This window comes from Plecotus auritus, assembly GCF_963455305.1.
Source record: "Plecotus auritus genome assembly, chromosome: 1".
NCBI classification, from domain to species: domain Eukaryota; kingdom Metazoa; phylum Chordata; class Mammalia; order Chiroptera; family Vespertilionidae; genus Plecotus; species Plecotus auritus.
The window spans coordinates 158,272,963-158,289,658 of NC_137770.1; the positions used below are offsets into that span (position 1 = coordinate 158,272,963).

Below are 16,696 nucleotides of genomic sequence, written 5' to 3' on the forward strand. Positions count from 1 at the left end.
TTTAGTAACTTGATGTGCTGTCCCTTATAGGTCTAAGGTTTATTCAAGGAATAAAGCAGTAAGGCAAAAGGAGAGAAGATAGGGAGGAAATAAATGGAATAATAGAAGAGAAAATCAGAAGAGAGTAGAAAAGTAAATTTATGGAGGGATTATAATGGATAACTACAAATAATACAGGGGTTTTGTGCTAACCCTTCCAGCTCACCAGGGACTGGTTTACATGCAGTGTTGACCATATTGGGAGGTAATTAATGCCCACAGGTTGAGTTCCAATTTTCCTGGTGTCCATCATATGCCACATACCACCTTTAATTGTGTACACCCAGCTCATCCATGGCGTGCCTATACTCCACTGGCATGAATATACTTTGATATTTTTAAGCTTTTATCCTCATTGTCCATCCCTGCTCATTCCCATGGAGGACTTGCTTTTGAGTATTTCCATTTCAGCTGTTGATTCTTCACATTTACGTTCTGCAGTAATGGAATGTGGTCTAATTATAGAGTACCATGAACTTCTGCTTAACACTGTTTATACTATTTTGAGTGCTTAACTCATTTAATCCTTAAAACGAGGACTTCCCTATGAGGAAAATTAGTCACACATAGACAGTCACAGGGCAGGCGGTCTGGCTCCGGATCCCGCTACCCATAGCGGTGAGAACTCCAGTTCACAAGGCCCAGGTTCTTGTTTGCATTTGGGTACTCACCAAAGACTGGCCACATCCCTGCGCCTCAGCTTTCAGGGCTGTCAAAGGGGGACATGTCTGGTATTCCACAGGCGTGCAGAATCAAAGAAATGACAAAAGTCTAAGTATTTTTATAGTCCCTTAAAATGACTATCCAGGTGTTTATGATAGAGTCTGTACTGGTGGTAGATAAGACAAGGCCTTTCCTGCTGTGAACGTTAGCCTTAGGTCACTTGTGGAGTTCGAATGCCCCTTGGGCCACTTTTGTTTCCTTCTAACCACTCTAGTCAAACCAGGGGTGCAGATGGGTTTCTTGTCATTGAAGGAAGTTTTTTTTCTACATATCTAAAATGCTTCTTAGTTGGACTTTGCAAATGTCTAGTTAGTAATAAGATCTATTTAAGAATTTTATAAACATTGGTTGGGTATTTCCTTACATAATGAAAAAAGGGAAGTATTAATACATGCATTTTGGTTGCTTGATTATTTCATTATGGCAGAGGTTTAATATTTACCAGAATTTTTAAATATGCTTCTTATGAATTGTAACTCTTAAAAAGTGTTTTTTAGAAAAGTGATTGTGGCCATAGCATAAATATTTACTAGGAAAATGTATGTGCTTATTTGGATGATTGCATTTCACGATATTAAGAAAGTTGTTTTAGATTACTGTATTGAACTAATGTGTAATGAAATGACTATACAAATGTATTTAGAATATTGAGTGTTTTAATATGTTAAGCTTTTTTATACCTAACATTTAGCCACATTTATTATTTCTTCTCTGTCACCCAAGTATTTGTGATATACGGTGAAATGAAACTGTCTTCATGTAGTTTTCCAAATGATTTCTTCCCCTATTGAAAATGAAGGATGCTTTTTGAAAAATCACACACAAAAAAGAAAATTTCTTCATGAATATTGTTGTGGAATATTGAGTATAGTGGTTAGTATCTTCCAATAAGAAACTCTCAGTGATAAGCCTTTTTTAAAAAAACAAAAACAAAAATACTTAAAACACTTAAGAAGTGATCAATATCATTGGTCAAGGATCCACTGGTAATCTATAGGGGTTGTGTTTTGGCTACTGGACTGTTATCTTGAAATAGTACAGATTTTACTGATAAGCCAGTAAGAAAAAGACCAGAATTTACAGAAAAGGGTTTCAGAATATAAACAGATAATCCACAGTTAAAAGAAACATAAGGACTCTTATTCAAACATATCACAATAAGAGAAATGCGAGTGAAAATCATATTGAGATGGCATGCCTGTATAAGATGAGGTGGAAAATCGAAAGAGAAAGAAAAGAAATTTTGTTTTGATGAGCGTGTGGAGAAACAAGAATTCCCAAATTTGCTGGTGATAGTGCAGGTAGGTGCAAACTGTGTCCAAGGCATTTTGTCAAATTTTACTAAAATTATAAATGCATTTTACCCTTTGACTCAGCAGTTTTATTCCTGGAAATCTCTCCTGAAGATACACTGTGCAGATAATAAGCATAAAAGTTTGTTCTTTGTAGCATGATATGTAATAGCAAATACTGGAAAAAGTCCAAGTGCTTGTCTGTATGGGTTAAATAGATTTTAGATATCCATATAATGAAAACTATGCAACTGTTAAAAAGAATGAGGAAATCTCTGGGTACTGATATGAGAAGTGCTCCAAGATATGCTGCAAGTGATAAAGATCAGTAGATTATAGCATGACACTTTCTTATTAGAAAAGAGGTAAAGGAGAATATGTATTTGTTTGCTCATATTTCTGTAAAGAAACTGTCAGGTTACATAAGAAACTAGTAATGACAATTTTACTTCCTCCTTCCCAATTTGGATGCCTTTTATTTTCTTCTTCTTGTCTGATTGCTGTGGCTAGGACTGCTAGTACTATATTGAATAAGAATGGTGAAAGCTGACATCCCTGTCTTATTCCTCTTCTTAGGGAAATGATTTTAGTTTTTGCCCATTGATTATGATGTTGGTTGTAGGTTTGTCATATATGGCCTTCATTATGTTGAGGCATGATCCCTCTCTTCCTACTTTGCTGAGAGTTTTTATTAAAAATGGGTGTTCAATTTTGTGAAATGCCTTTTCTATGTCTATTGATATGATGTGATTTTTGTCTTTCAATTTGTTTTTGTGGTATAACACATTTATTGATTTGTGAATATTGTAACCAGCCTTGCATCCCTGGAATAAATCCCATTTGGTCACTTATGGAATCTAAAGAACAAAATAAACTGACAAAACAAAATAGATCCAGAGACACGGAAACATCTAACAGACTGAGGAATCTCAGAGGAAAGGGAGAGGGTGGGAAGAGATTAACAAAAGAATTATATGCATATATGCAATACCCATGGACAGACAATAGTGCAATGAAGGCCTGGGGAGGGGGTGGAAGCAGGGAGGAGGGGGTCAATGGGGGGGGAAAAAAGGAACATCTGTAATACTTTCAACAATAAAGATAAATTTAAAAAATATTATATGAAGCTAAACACAAAAAGGAACTAATAAAAATGAGAATTCTGAATGGAGGTTCCGAGTATGGAGGTGGTGAGCAGGACAGATGGAAGTGAGTGTACGAGTGAGACTCTGAGCAGAATACTTTAAAAATATTTTTATTTTTGATCTAAAGTAATGTATTATCTATTAAAAATAAACATTAAGAGTATATGGTTTTTATAACTAAAAGGGATCTTAAAGATGATTTCATCAGCTCTAATCATTTTACTTGTGGGTAAATTGAAGCTCAGTGGTGTTAAATATTTCAAGTACTGAGGCAGAAGTACTGGCTTAAAACCCTAGTCTTAAGGTCTCAAATTTTGTGGTTTTTTAAAAAAAATAACCAAATCCACCCTTTACTCCTCTTGTCTGTCACTGTTATACTCATAAAAGCCGTCCTCAGGAATTTAGGGCTATTGGGTGTCCTTACAGGGGATTAACTGATGTCAGTCGACCATGACTCTTCCGTGACTGAAATTGTCTCTATGTCAGAGCATTTGGAGAATTTCAATTCTCAGGTATAATTTTCCAAGTGCTTGCAGATATAACAAAGTCACAGCTTTATTTATTGAGCTCCCTTACCATTTTGTGAGAGGGGAATATGTTTATTTTTGTAATTAAAATGAAATACAGTTTAGAGGAGGTGGTGGTGATTTCCCTAATGGTGATTTGATGGTTTTCTTTTGAGGTAATTTGTTAACGTCTTTTGTAGTCACACCCGGGCTGGGAGTTATGCTGTAGAAATCTTTTAAAGCACCGTTCTTTGCTTTATTAATGTATGAAAGTATACACCGTCTTGAACTAAGTTTGTTATTTTTAACTTAAATTCTGAACTTTATAAAGAGCGTATGTCTGATTTATTCTACATGCTGAGAGGTGTTTAGATGTGTTGAGTGTATGTTTTCCACAAGTGTAATATATTGTTTTGGTTTCCTTTCCAATCATAAACACTGCTTATAATTTCATGTTGCCCAGTAGCAAAAGGATACCCCATTCATTCCCCAGACAGTGGGAAGCAGCTGATGATGAAATAAAAGACATCCAGTGGTCTAGGACCGTGGTCGACAAACTGCGGCTCACGAGCCACATGTGGCTCTTTGGCCCCTTAAATGTGGCTCTTCCACAAAATACCACGGCCTGGGCGAGTCTATTTTGAAGAAGTGGCGTTAGAAAAAGTTTAAGTTTAAAAAATTTGGCTCTCAAAAGAAATTTCAATCGTTGTACTGTTGATGTTTGGCTCTGTTGAATAATGAGTTTGCCAACCACTGGTCTAGGAGATGTGCAGAAACATAGGTCCTTACTTACATTATTTTAACTCCATTCCTATTTTTTTTAAAGTCTGTTCCCAGGCTCTAGAGACAAGTCGTCTAAGCTGGAGTGGGTAGGACTTTTTCGGTGCTCTCTGTGCGTGAGCAGATGCTTTCCTGTAAAGCCAGGGACAAAGCCTGAAGGTTTTACACCATTCCTTTAAACCCAGTGAACAACAATTCAATATTATAGGCACTAAAAGTGATCAAACAAGATAATAAATCATCTAAGCAAAAATGCGTATAGGGTATCAACCATGATTTGCTATTTCAAAATGATTTCACTAACCTCCATGGCATGGAACATCAAAGATAAGTGGTGGAATTAGTGGAGAAAACATCCCACTTGGGGATCTTTGTAGACAATGTTTAGCCTTTCATTTCTGTTGTAAAATGTCTGAGCGAAGGCTGAAGTAAATCGCTTATTTTAGCATTTCATGTCTACTAGCTGGCCATCTTAATAGACACCTAAACTGTGGACACAATTTAGGAAGTAAGGGTGTATTTTAATTATTATCGGGACACAGAGGAGTGAACCCTTGCTGGTATTCTCTTTTCCTGGACATTGACTGATGAACGCAGTCCATTTTGTGATCTGTTATATTTCCTACATACCGAAAGGACAGAAAATAAACCCACTCCCATGGATCTGCCACCATGACTCAGCTGTAACATTTTGCCATATTTTATTCCAAGTTTTAAAAAGTGAAATAAAACATTACAGATATAACTGAGAACCGAGGCATCCTGGCCTCTCTATTTCTGGCGCCCCATGTCTAATCCATTGTGAATCCTGTTGACATTTTTGGGATCTGATGATGCCTCATCACCACCTCCTGGGTTCAGGGCTCCTTTAAATATCACCTGGGTTACTTGCAGTGGCCTCCTGCTTTCCTCAGTTTACTCTCAACACAGTAGTCATCTGTAAATCACACTTGTTCCTCCTTTGTCTGCACAGACCTCACTCAGTGGCCGAGTCCTGGTCCTGGCAACAGCCAAAAGGCCTCATCTCCTAAGACGTTCCCCAATCGGCTCCCTCACTCCAGCCACCTTGCCCTTCCTGGACCGTGGGGCAGGCACATCCCCTCCATAGGACGTTGGCACTCACTGTGCCCTCTGCTGGTCACACCCTTCCCCTTCCTCAGTCCTGCCTCAGGTGCTGCATTTTGAGGTGGTCTGTTTGGCTGCCCTCTTTAATATCAATCACAATTGCATTGGATTTATAGATTAACTTAGGAAAATTGACATTTTATTATATTATCTTTTTATAACTTGCAATTTTTTGCTAGAATTTTGCTTTTGCAGTTTCCAGTCCCTCTGCCTGGCACATGGTTCACTTCCACCATTCCTCTACGTTTCAACTTTTCCTTAAGGCCTCCCTTGATGCAGCCCTTCCTACGCCTTTTGTCCACTTTCTCTCTCGCACTTGTGATCACTTGACTTTTTATATTTGTGTATAATCTGTTTCCTCTCACTGAAATGTAAGCTCTGTGAAGTAAGGATTTTTGTCAGTTTTGTTCATTTCTGTATTCCTAGTATTAAAACCCTGCCTAGCATATAGCATGCACTTACTAAATGTTTCTAAATGAATGGATATGTAAATTAACAAATGGCTAGAGTGGAGAAGTAGACACCTTCTTAAAAATTTGGCACATGTTGCCAAATTGACACCTGCAATGGTTATTCAAGCTAGATACCAACCAGAATAAAAGTACCTGCTTCCCAACAGTCATTACAGTGTGGGATTCATATTACTGTCTTTTCATTTTGCCAATCAGGGAGATGGCAAACATGATATTCTTTTGCTGTTCTTATTTTTTATTAAGACTGTACAGTTTTTTTTTTTTTTCATATCCACCCAGCATAGAAGAGCAGCCCTTATTCCTGTCCTGTCTTTTATTAAAGGGAAATATTTTTGTAACCCTCCCCTCTCCTCCATCCTAAATCACTGGCTACAGGTCTGACCACCATGGTTATCTCAGAGTTGTCCCGATTCGATTGCTGGTACTGAGGAGAGGTCTGACTTCCTGTGGGAACTGGAAACCATCAGGAATCTGTTAGCGCACCAGAAGTGAGAGGACAGCTGTGGGGAGGCAGTCACATACTGAATCAACCCTTGATTGATGGACCAGTGCCTTGATTAGCTTTTAAAATAGAGCAAAGATGTTATGCTTTCAAATAGTTTTTATTATTGAAGTAGCTCATGATCATTAGTGAAAGCTTGGAAGGTGCAAAGAGGTAGAAGAAAAAGTATCCAGGAATCCCACCACCCAGTTAGTTATTTTGATATTTACCGCTAGGTTTTTCTTTTTTCTTTTTTTTTTTTTGCATATTTTTAATATAAATTAGGTAATTCTATATATGCTTATACCAGTCTTTTCATTTAAAATCATAGCAATGCAATCGCCCTAGCCGGTTTAGTTCAGTGGATAGAGCGTTGGCTTGTGGACTGAAGGGTCTCGGGTTCAATTCCAGTCAAGGGCACTTGCCTGGGTTTCAGGCTCGATCTCCAGTAGGAGGTGTGTAAGAGGCAGCCGATCAATGATTCTCTCTCATCATTGATGTTTCTATCTCTCTCTCCCCCTCCCTTCCTCTCTGAAATCAATAAAAATATATGTAATAAAAAATAAAATAAACCCATAGCAATCATTTATCATGACCTTTTTTTAAACAGACTTTGTGCAGTTTCATGTCTGTGTCACTTTCCATGGATTTGGATAAGTTTCAAAACATTTTCTATATTTGGATACAAAGCCGTCCCCATTCCCCCTCCACTCACCCCCAGCTAGTATTATCAATAATAATGCCATTATATCTTAATGTATAGCATTTTTTTGTATTTCTAGGTTTGTTTTTATGGGATAAGTTCCTAGAAATGAAATTGTGTCAAAGTTCATGAACATTTTTACTGCCAAATTGTTTTTTAAAACAATTGTCTACTTCCACTGCCAATAGCAATGTTTGCAAGTGGAGCTGCTTTATGTCAATTAATTTGTGTCATATGGAAATGGGTCATCGACCTGTTCCCTTTTGGACCTGTAACAATTGGAACTTCATTCAGAATAAACACTAATAAAAGCTGAAATAACTCTAGTGATTGTGGTTCAACAGTCTCCTATGGCAGCAGGCTGCAAATTTTAATAGCCTAAGGGGTTTTGATTTGCCTTCATTTTCTTTTCCCCTCTGCTATTTCCCTCTCTCCGGCTTTAAAACATGTTTTCCTGGCTGCAGTTAAGCCCTAGTACTTCTTGTTCTGTCTTTGTTGATTAATGGGTATAATTGACCCCTGTTGTCTCTATTATACAAGCCACAGCAATTTGTTTTTATGTAGCAGTTATTTTCTGAGCTGTCACAAAACTGCCTTACAAAGAGAGCTCATTATCAACCCGGAGGAAAAGAATTTTAAGTGATGAAGTGAATAAAGGCCCCTAAGAGAAGGAGGAGGAGGAGAAGTCTTGGCTGTTCAAATGTTCAGGGAAAGAAGAGAGTTCTAGCATTGCTTAAGTACTCAGCAAGACTTGGTTATCCCTTGAAATTATTAGATTAAAAATGGCTCCCCATAGAATCATGAAGACTGGATATAGAGGATTGAATGTTGGTCCAAGAAATAATGGAGCATAGCATTTTATGGAGGGGTTGAAGTCCATTGGAGTTGGCAATTAGGGTCTGAATTCTAGAGAACCCTGCTAAATGTCTGTCTGTAGAAGTAGAGGCAATTTCTGAGTTGAACATTTTATCTGAACAGATATTGACCATAAAGAATACCTACATTTCACCCAACTGGCGTGGCTCAGTGGTTGAGCATTGACCTATGAACCAATAGGTCATGGTTCGATTCCCAGTCAGGGCACATGCCTGGGTTGTGGGCTCGATCTCCAGTGTGTGGCATGCAGGAGGCGGCTGATCAGTGATTCTCTCTCATCATTGATGTTTCTATCTCTCTCTCCCTCTCCCTTCCTCTCTGAAATTAATAAAAAAATATTTTTAAAAATACCTAACTTTCATATTATCTCAGAACATAAGTTACTATTTATATACGTTTCCCCCTAATTTTTCTCTTCCCCTATGATCTTGATGAGGCTTCCTCATTCACAAAATTAAGTAAGGAAGCAGCAGAAGTGTAGGGAAGAGATGGAACAGAGATCTTGACTTTGTAACAGAGTCGGCTGGCTTTACCATGGAACAAATCGGGGGTCCTGTTGCAGGGGATCATCTTGTCTTCAGCTGTTCAATTGAGAGCTCATCTAGGGAATGTCTTGTCACATAATCTCTGTTTGTCAGCCCTGCCACACGTTTCTCCTGGGAGAAGAAAAGGACAGTAAGCACAGAGGAAAGGAACAAAATCCTAAGCAGCAACAGTGAACTATTAGTGGTGGTGGTTCTGAGTCATGGAATGCAGCAGCTAGAGGGGACTTTATCAGATCGTCTCTTTATTTTGTGAAGTAGTAAATAAAGTCTGTTGCATAGAAGGTTTAATTTACTTTCACCTTGGTCCATCTAGTTCTTGGAAGAACTGGATCTAAAATCAGTCTCCCTTCTGGTTCAGTACCCTTTGTACTGTTAGGTAACTTCTCACCAGTTGGAATTCTCCTTTTCTTATACATTAATGTGAGTATTTGACCCAAAACAGTTCCAAACAGACTACTACTCTTCAAGTGGCGGGTTATAGTAATTGCACAGGAACTTGCATTGCCTTGTTCAACACACGTTTTGTTTTGCTTATGAATATTCGGAAGAAAGCTGGTTTGATCCCTTCCAGAAACCTCTGCTGCAAGAGCCTCTGGCTGGAAAGCATTGGGGGAAGGGCAGCTGGAAGATGTGCTGGTCCTATTCAGAACCAGCTAGAAAGAGTACATAGCACCTCAAAACTCTGAGACTTCTTATCTCCTTATGGGAAAGGAGTGAGGACTTGTCAGTCTTCATAGAATGAGAGGGATATCTTACAAGGAAGGGGGTACCTCTGCCACTGATGGGGAGCAGCACATGGGAGGGTCAAGGGTCAGTCCCTGGGCCAGAGGAGGACAGCTGCCTTCTTGGTTAATCCCTCCATCTTAGGAAAAGTTGGGTAAATTGTGCTTACTTAATGAAAAGAACATTATTTTGTACTTGTGAGTACAGATGGAGGTAGGAGGCAACCGGTATCTTGAGTTTCTTTAGTAAAAAATTTCTGTCATTACTCTGCAACTATGGGATTTAGGAACTAAAGTCCCCATGTTAAGTGAATTTTCAGGTATAAATTTATGACAATATGCAGGAAAAGAAATATTCCCAATCTCTTTTGCATCAAAAATATACTTAAATGTATTTTACATACAGTTAAACCAATAAAGGGAGAACACTAAATGAAGAGTATAGTGACATTTTGTACAGTTTCAATGAATCCTAATTACTACTGTATTTTTCATTTCTATCACAGTCCTTTTTTCACAGGAAATGCAAATACTCACACATTAAGATGTATTTTCCCATCTAGGTTAAGCCATACACTCGGTGTCATTCTTATTTTATAATTTAGAACTGTTTTCCTCTCTCATCTTCTCCCATGTCTTGTTGTGGTGGCTATGATGGATATATATTTTATAAGTGTACCCTCCCCCCAAAATCAAATGAATAAAGAAAGAAAAAACCACTTTGATAAGATCTGTATCTCATTAAATTTAGCATATATGAATAGTTGTTTCTCAAACCCCTCCCTCAATATCATCTACTAGAGGCCTGGTGCACAAAATTCGTGCACGGGTGTGTGTGTCCCTTAGCCCAGCCTGCACCCTCTCCAATCTGGGACCCCTCAAGGACTGCTGGCTCCCAACTGCTCGCCTTCCTGCCTTCCTGATTGCCCCTAACTGCTTTTGCCTGCCAGCCTGATCACCCCCTAACCACTCCCCTGCCAGCCTGTTTGATGCCTAACTGCACCCCTGCCAGCCTGTTTGCCCCTAACTGCCTTCCCCTGCAGGCCTGGTCACCCCTAACTGCCCTTCCCTGCAGACCCAGTCACGCCCAACTTCCCTCCTCTGCCGGCCGGGTCACCCCTAACTGCCCTCCTCTGCTGGCCTGATCGCCCACAACTGCCCTCCCTTGCAGGCCTGGTTTCTCCCAACTGCCCTCCACTGCTGGCCATCTTGTGGTGGTCATCTTGTGTCCACATGGGGGCAGGATCTTTGACCACATTGGGGCAGCCACCTTGTGTGTTGGAGTGATGGTCAGTTTGCATATTACTCTTTTATTAGATAGGATAGAGGCCTGGTGCATGGGTGGGGTCCAGCTGGTTTGCCCTGAAGGGTGTCCTGAATCAGGGTGGGGGTTCCCTTGGGGCATGGGGCAGCCTGGGTGAGGGGCCTGTGGTGGTTTGCAGGCTGGCCACGCCCCCTGGCGACCCAAGTGGAGGCCCTAGTATCTGGGGTTTATTTATCTTCTACAATTGAAACTTTGTAGCCTGGAGTGGAGCCACGCCTTCTGCTTGCTCCATGGTGGCAGCCATTTCTATTGGGATTTATGTATCTTCTATAATTGAAACTTTGTAGCCTTAAGCGAGGCCTGGGCCTGCCAGGGTGTGGGGAAAGCTTGGCTTCCTCCATCACCGGGGGAAACCCTAGCCTCCTGCTCTTTCTAGCTCCGTCGCTGCCACCATTTCTGTTTGGGTTTATGTATCTTCTATCATTGAAACTTTGTAGCCTTGAGTGGAGTCCTAGGTCAGCAAGGGCAGGCGGAAAGCTTGGCTTCCTCCATTGCCGGGGAAACCCAAGCCTCCCTCCTGCTCTCTGTGGCGATAGCCATCTTGGTTGGGCTTATTTGCATATTTGCTCCAGATTGGCTGGTGGGCGTGGCTTGTGGGTGTAGCGGAGTGATGGTTAATTTGCATATTACTCTTTTATTAGATAGGATTCTTCTCCAGAACTGATCTACCCATTGTCATGCGCTGGTGTGGGTCAATTCCACCTTGTCTTTACCTGGTTTTGGGCACCTCATTCTGATAATAATGGTGCACCTTACCTGTATGTAGTACTTCACATTTTTCAAAATATTTCATTTGATCCTCCTAAAATCTGATGTGCTATCAGGCTTAAGAAAAGACTTCACCTTTGGGGAGCCTATCCTTGCACCCCTCATTATTTTAATTAGTGACACTGTAAAGCTGTTCACTGTCAGTGTTTAGCCTGATTAATGTTGCCCATGTTCTGTCCCGCACAGGTTACTCTGGCCAGGACTTTGACTGGGCCGATTATCACAAGCAGCATGGAACGGAAGAAGCACCTCCTTTCTGCTTCAAAAATGTAAGACGCTTGTTTCTTGCTACTCCTTTTACCATAGATGTTGCTCACCACAAATGCCATCAATTGTTTTCTATTTATTGAGCAAGAGTAGAATGCTGCTGTATTCCATGGAATCCCAAAACTTCATAGTTTTTGAAAAGTCCTCCTTTCAGCTTGTCTATTAGAGTAATTCTGGGAGATAGTAACAAATTGATTACTGAAATGTGTAGTGTCTTAAACATCTACACATTTAGTTCTCACTGAGGAAGGGTCCATGATGTACTGGGTTTCTAGGTGGTTCTTCTCATTGTGGTGAGCCTTGAGCTAGATATGTTTTGGTCTTAGTCCCTGGATCTGGTGAGCAGATAGGGAGAGAAGACAGCCCTAGTTCTAAGCAGGGTAGCCGGTATTGACACACGCTACTCTGTTCCCTTTCTCTCAGTGAGAACCAGTCCCTCATCTGCACCATGAATGAGGCTAGGAGATGCCCTGGCTAGTTCCCCAGCCATGACTCCATACTGTAGAAGAGGGAGGACAAACTGGTGGACAGCCAGCCACCTGTGCTACCAATAGCTGTGCACTTGCTATGCATAGCTATTGGTGACTATGGGGTATAATATTGATAAGCCCATCAATAGGTACAGATTCTCTGTACCTGAGGAATATTCTTAAAATATGATCTTTTTTTTTTTTTTTTTTGCCTTGGATTATTTTGCTAGAATGCTAGTCCAACAATTTTGTACTTTGCTTGCTTACTTTAAGCCCCTACCTTGTTCAAATAGAACTTATTGGCATAGTAATAGGATTTTTGTGACAAATAAAATAGCTGTGTGTGTGTGCTCATACATGTATGTATTTGCTTAGTTATCAGAGTTGGTTGTATTGAGTAGTCTATAAATTATTCATTTATATTTCATCAACCCTGGGGAACTATGAAAAGAGACGTAGATTAGTATCTCTGATTTAAGAATGAGGCATAAATATATAGCTTAGTGTGTTGAACACATATTTCATGATGAAGTTAATTCCTTGTGCTGAGAAAAGACGCAGTCCTCCAGCTGAGGACTGCAGATACTAAGTGCAGAGTGCTCCCGAATCACAGACTTGTTTTCTAGACATGAGCTTCTATTGCTGCTGATTCATTGCCGCCCCACCTATAATTTGTTCTGCAGGATAACAGAATATGAGAACTGAGAGGAGGAAAGGGTTGACTTAGTAGAGAGAAACTCAATACTGAGCATAAGTCAAAAAAGGATTTTGGAGAATTAAGTAGGTTGATTACTAGGTCAACTTGTACTCCTAAATACAGAAACAAATCAGTGGCAGAGTGGAAATCAAAGCTTTGTAAATGATTAAATGGACTTTCTACTTGGATGACATAGCCTTTGCACAAAGGCAGTTCTTCTGTAGTTGAAAGAACTGCATGGTGAGTGTTTAGGTGGTTTGAAGGGGGCAGCTGTGTAATCATGCCACCATAAGGATAGCAGCCAGTTAGCACTCAAGGCTTATGAAGTCCAATGCAATTTTGTTAACCTTTTTACCATGTCGACGTCACTTGTGACAAAACCTACTGGCCTTCTGGCCTTTCATTTAGGATCCTGGAAACACTTCATCATGTCCTGAAACCCCTTCACTTTGTGCTTTCTACCTGAAAAGAATAAAAATCCTTCCCTGATTCTTCAGCTTTGGGAAGGAAATCCTCCCATCTCCCCTGGTCCTGTATTTAAGGAGGAGTTTCTTCTGTGACTCCAAGGCTTCTTTTTATCTGTCCTCTGCTCCCATTCAGCCAGCTGTTGTCCACATGCATTTTAATAGTGGAGCAAGTAGCCACATCCCCAGGTGGCCTCTGAGCTTTTAGGATTTAGCTACCCAGATTACATCTGTTCTAGTAAATACATTGGTGTATTTATTAGGGCTGCACTTGTTACAAATATGTCCCCTTTTTTCTGGCTCCTCGTTTATTTAATCGACAGGATTGTTATCTGCCTGTTGATGTATGGGTTGCATTACTGGTACTTGGCAGTGCTCTTTAGTGGGATGCTTATTATGAGTTCATTTTTTAATCATACATCTCATGTATACCAGAGGAGAGGTAGTTTAGAAGTGGATACATGGATGACATTTCCCTGAGGATGTTTAACAATCACAGGCAGTTCTGAAATGGATTGACACAGCCAAATGCTTCGTAAAATAAACTCACAGGTAACGGTTTTGCCATTGATCCTTTATAAATTACCCTCAAACAGAGGTTATGTGGTTGTAGCTTTCCCTTATTAAGTAGAATAAATGGCATTTTAACTTATTTAGAGACTTTACAGGCAGCCAGCCTATCAACTTGTATTATCAGAAATAAGCTCAATACATAATATGTGTGGGTAAGTTAGGATTATTTGTAGGAAAATAGCCCACATAGAGTAGCTTTGATTCCTATTTCCAAGGAAATATAAAGGAAAAGAGCAAACTAGTCTCTTAACATACATTGGATAATTTTGTTCTGTTTACACAGAGATAGACTTTCATTTCAACTTAACGTATATAAAAAGACATGTAATGTGAATTACCTTGGTTTCCTTCCATCAGTAACAGAGAGATGTAATCTGTTACTGGCAGGAACTTGTTTATCTGTTTGTATATTTCAAAGCATATATATTTATGTAGTATTGTAATATCTGGTTAAAATTTATAGAAGTGGGTGACTGGAAATTTTTATATCATATTTATTTAAAAGTTAATCTTGCTTCCAGTAATGGCTAAGCTCATACTGAATCCATCCTCTTACAGATAGCAACTAAACCCTGGGCAGGATGAAAACAGCTACTGAAGGATGTAGAACATGAACAAAAGCAGGCAGATACTGAGGGCGGGGAGGCAGGTGTTTAGTAAAAATAAGACCGTGGGGTGATCATCCCCAAATTTTCAGATGAGTGGCTTGAGGTCAGCCACAGTTGACAACATATGAGATGACTAAAACAGTGATTGTAAGATTTATTATCTTTCTGGCCTTATGAACACAATAACAGAATTTAGGAAACCACAAGCTACTGGAAAGTAAGAGGAATCACAAACAGGGGAGAGCCAGGAGGAGGAACCACAGATCCTTGAACCATGTATTTGCCAGGAAAACTCCAAGCAGCCTAGTAGTTAAAGATGAAAGAACTGAATTTAGATCTGAGCTGCTTCTCAAGAGACAAGTGTGTAGTTTGAGACAAAGCAAGTTAATTGCTTGCTATAACAGAAAAACCAGCACTCTTGGGAGTAATATGCCACAATCCAGGGTTTCTATGACATAACATTTAAAACATCCAGATTTCAATCCACAGTTGCTCAATACATGAAGAAATAGGAAAATCTGACTCATTCTCAGTAGAAAAGACAATGAACAGAGACCAAATCCAAAATGACCCAGATGTTGGTAGCATTCAAGTATTTTAAAGTCCCTATTATAACTAAGCTCAGTAGTAGAAAGCACTGGATCCCAAAGTGTGGTCTGAAGGCCAGCTCCTTCAGCATCACCTTGTTGGAAATACAAATTGTCTTACTTAAACTGAATCACAAACTTTGGGATGAGGCCCAGCAGTCCCATGTTTTTAAAGGCTTTCCAAATGATTTTTATATCCTCTAAAGTTTTAGAAGCATTGATGTTAAGGAAAATATTCTTCTAATTAATGAAAAGATAGGAAGTGCCAGAACAGAAGTAGAAGTGTAAAAAAGGGAAATTCTAAAACTGACAAATACAATATCTGAAATAAGCAAATTCATTGAAAGGGCTTAATAGCAGAACGGATATGAGCAAGGAAAGAGTTTATGATATTGAAGACAGAAATTATTCTATCTGAAGAACAGAGAAAAAAATTGGCATGGGGTTGGGAGGAAGATGAAGAGAATCTCAAGGATCTGAGGGACAATCTCGTGTGTAACTGGAGACCCAGAAGTGGACACAGAAGTGGAAGGAAAAATATATATGAAGAAATAATAATCCCTAATTAACCAAAGCAGCTGAAAGATCTAAATTTACAGGTTCAGGAATCTCAGTGAGCCCCAAGCAGCATAAATACAAAGAAACTCTACATAGTCAAGTTGCTGATAACCAATAAACATTGAGAGAAAACTCCTGGAAATGTCCAGAGAAAAATAATACATTTCAAATAGAGGAATACAGTTTGAATAATAACAAACTTTTCATCAGAAACAAAAGAGGCCTAAAGAGTGTGAACCAACTTCTTTAGAGTGCTATAAGAAAAAAAAATTACAATTCTATATCCAGTAAAAATATACTTCAAGAATGAAGGTAAAAATAATACACTTCGCCCTAACCGGTTTGGCTCAGTGGATAGAGCATCGGCCTGCTGACTGAAGGGTTCGATTCTGCTCAGGGACACATGCCTGGGTTGCAGGCTTCATCCCCAGTAGGGGGCATGCAGCTGATGGGTGATTCTCATCATTGATGTTTCTCTCTCTCCTTCTCCCTTCCTCTCTGAACTCAATAAAAATATATTTAAAAAAATAATAATACACTTCAACAAGAAGATATACTAATGACAAAAGTGAAAACCACTCAGTGTCATTAGTCATAGGGAAAACGCAAGTTAAAACCATAGTGAGATGCCACTAGACTTACCTATAAGAATGGCTAAAATTTAAAAAACTGGCAGTATCAGTTGGGAGGATGTTTAGCAACTGGAACTGTATACACTGCTGATGGGAATGCAAGATGATATATTAGAAAACAATTGGACAATTTTTTAGAAATATGTATACACTAGAGGCCCTATGCACGAAATTCGTGCAAGGGGCTCGGCCCTCGCAGCCCTGGCTTCGTCTGGAAGGTTGTCCTGCTGTCCGATCTAATTAGCATATTATGCTTTTATTATTATAGATTTACCAGATGGTCCAGCAATCCTGTTTCTAGAGAAATGAAAACAGTGTTATAGGCTGCATTATGTCCA

General features: G+C 39.5%; 1 protein-coding gene across 2 annotated transcripts in view; it reads left to right on the forward strand.

The window, feature by feature from the left end:
• SFMBT2 (Scm like with four mbt domains 2) overlaps window positions 1-16,696 on the forward strand; it is a 229,177-nt gene that overhangs the window by 157,909 nt on the left and 54,572 nt on the right. For both annotated transcript variants that reach the window (XM_080685057.1, XM_080685058.1), the window contains exon 10: window positions 11,689-11,771. In XM_080685057.1, the coding sequence (XP_080541183.1) occupies window positions 11,689-11,771 (83 nt within the window). The remainder of the gene's footprint in view (window positions 1-11,688; window positions 11,772-16,696) is intronic.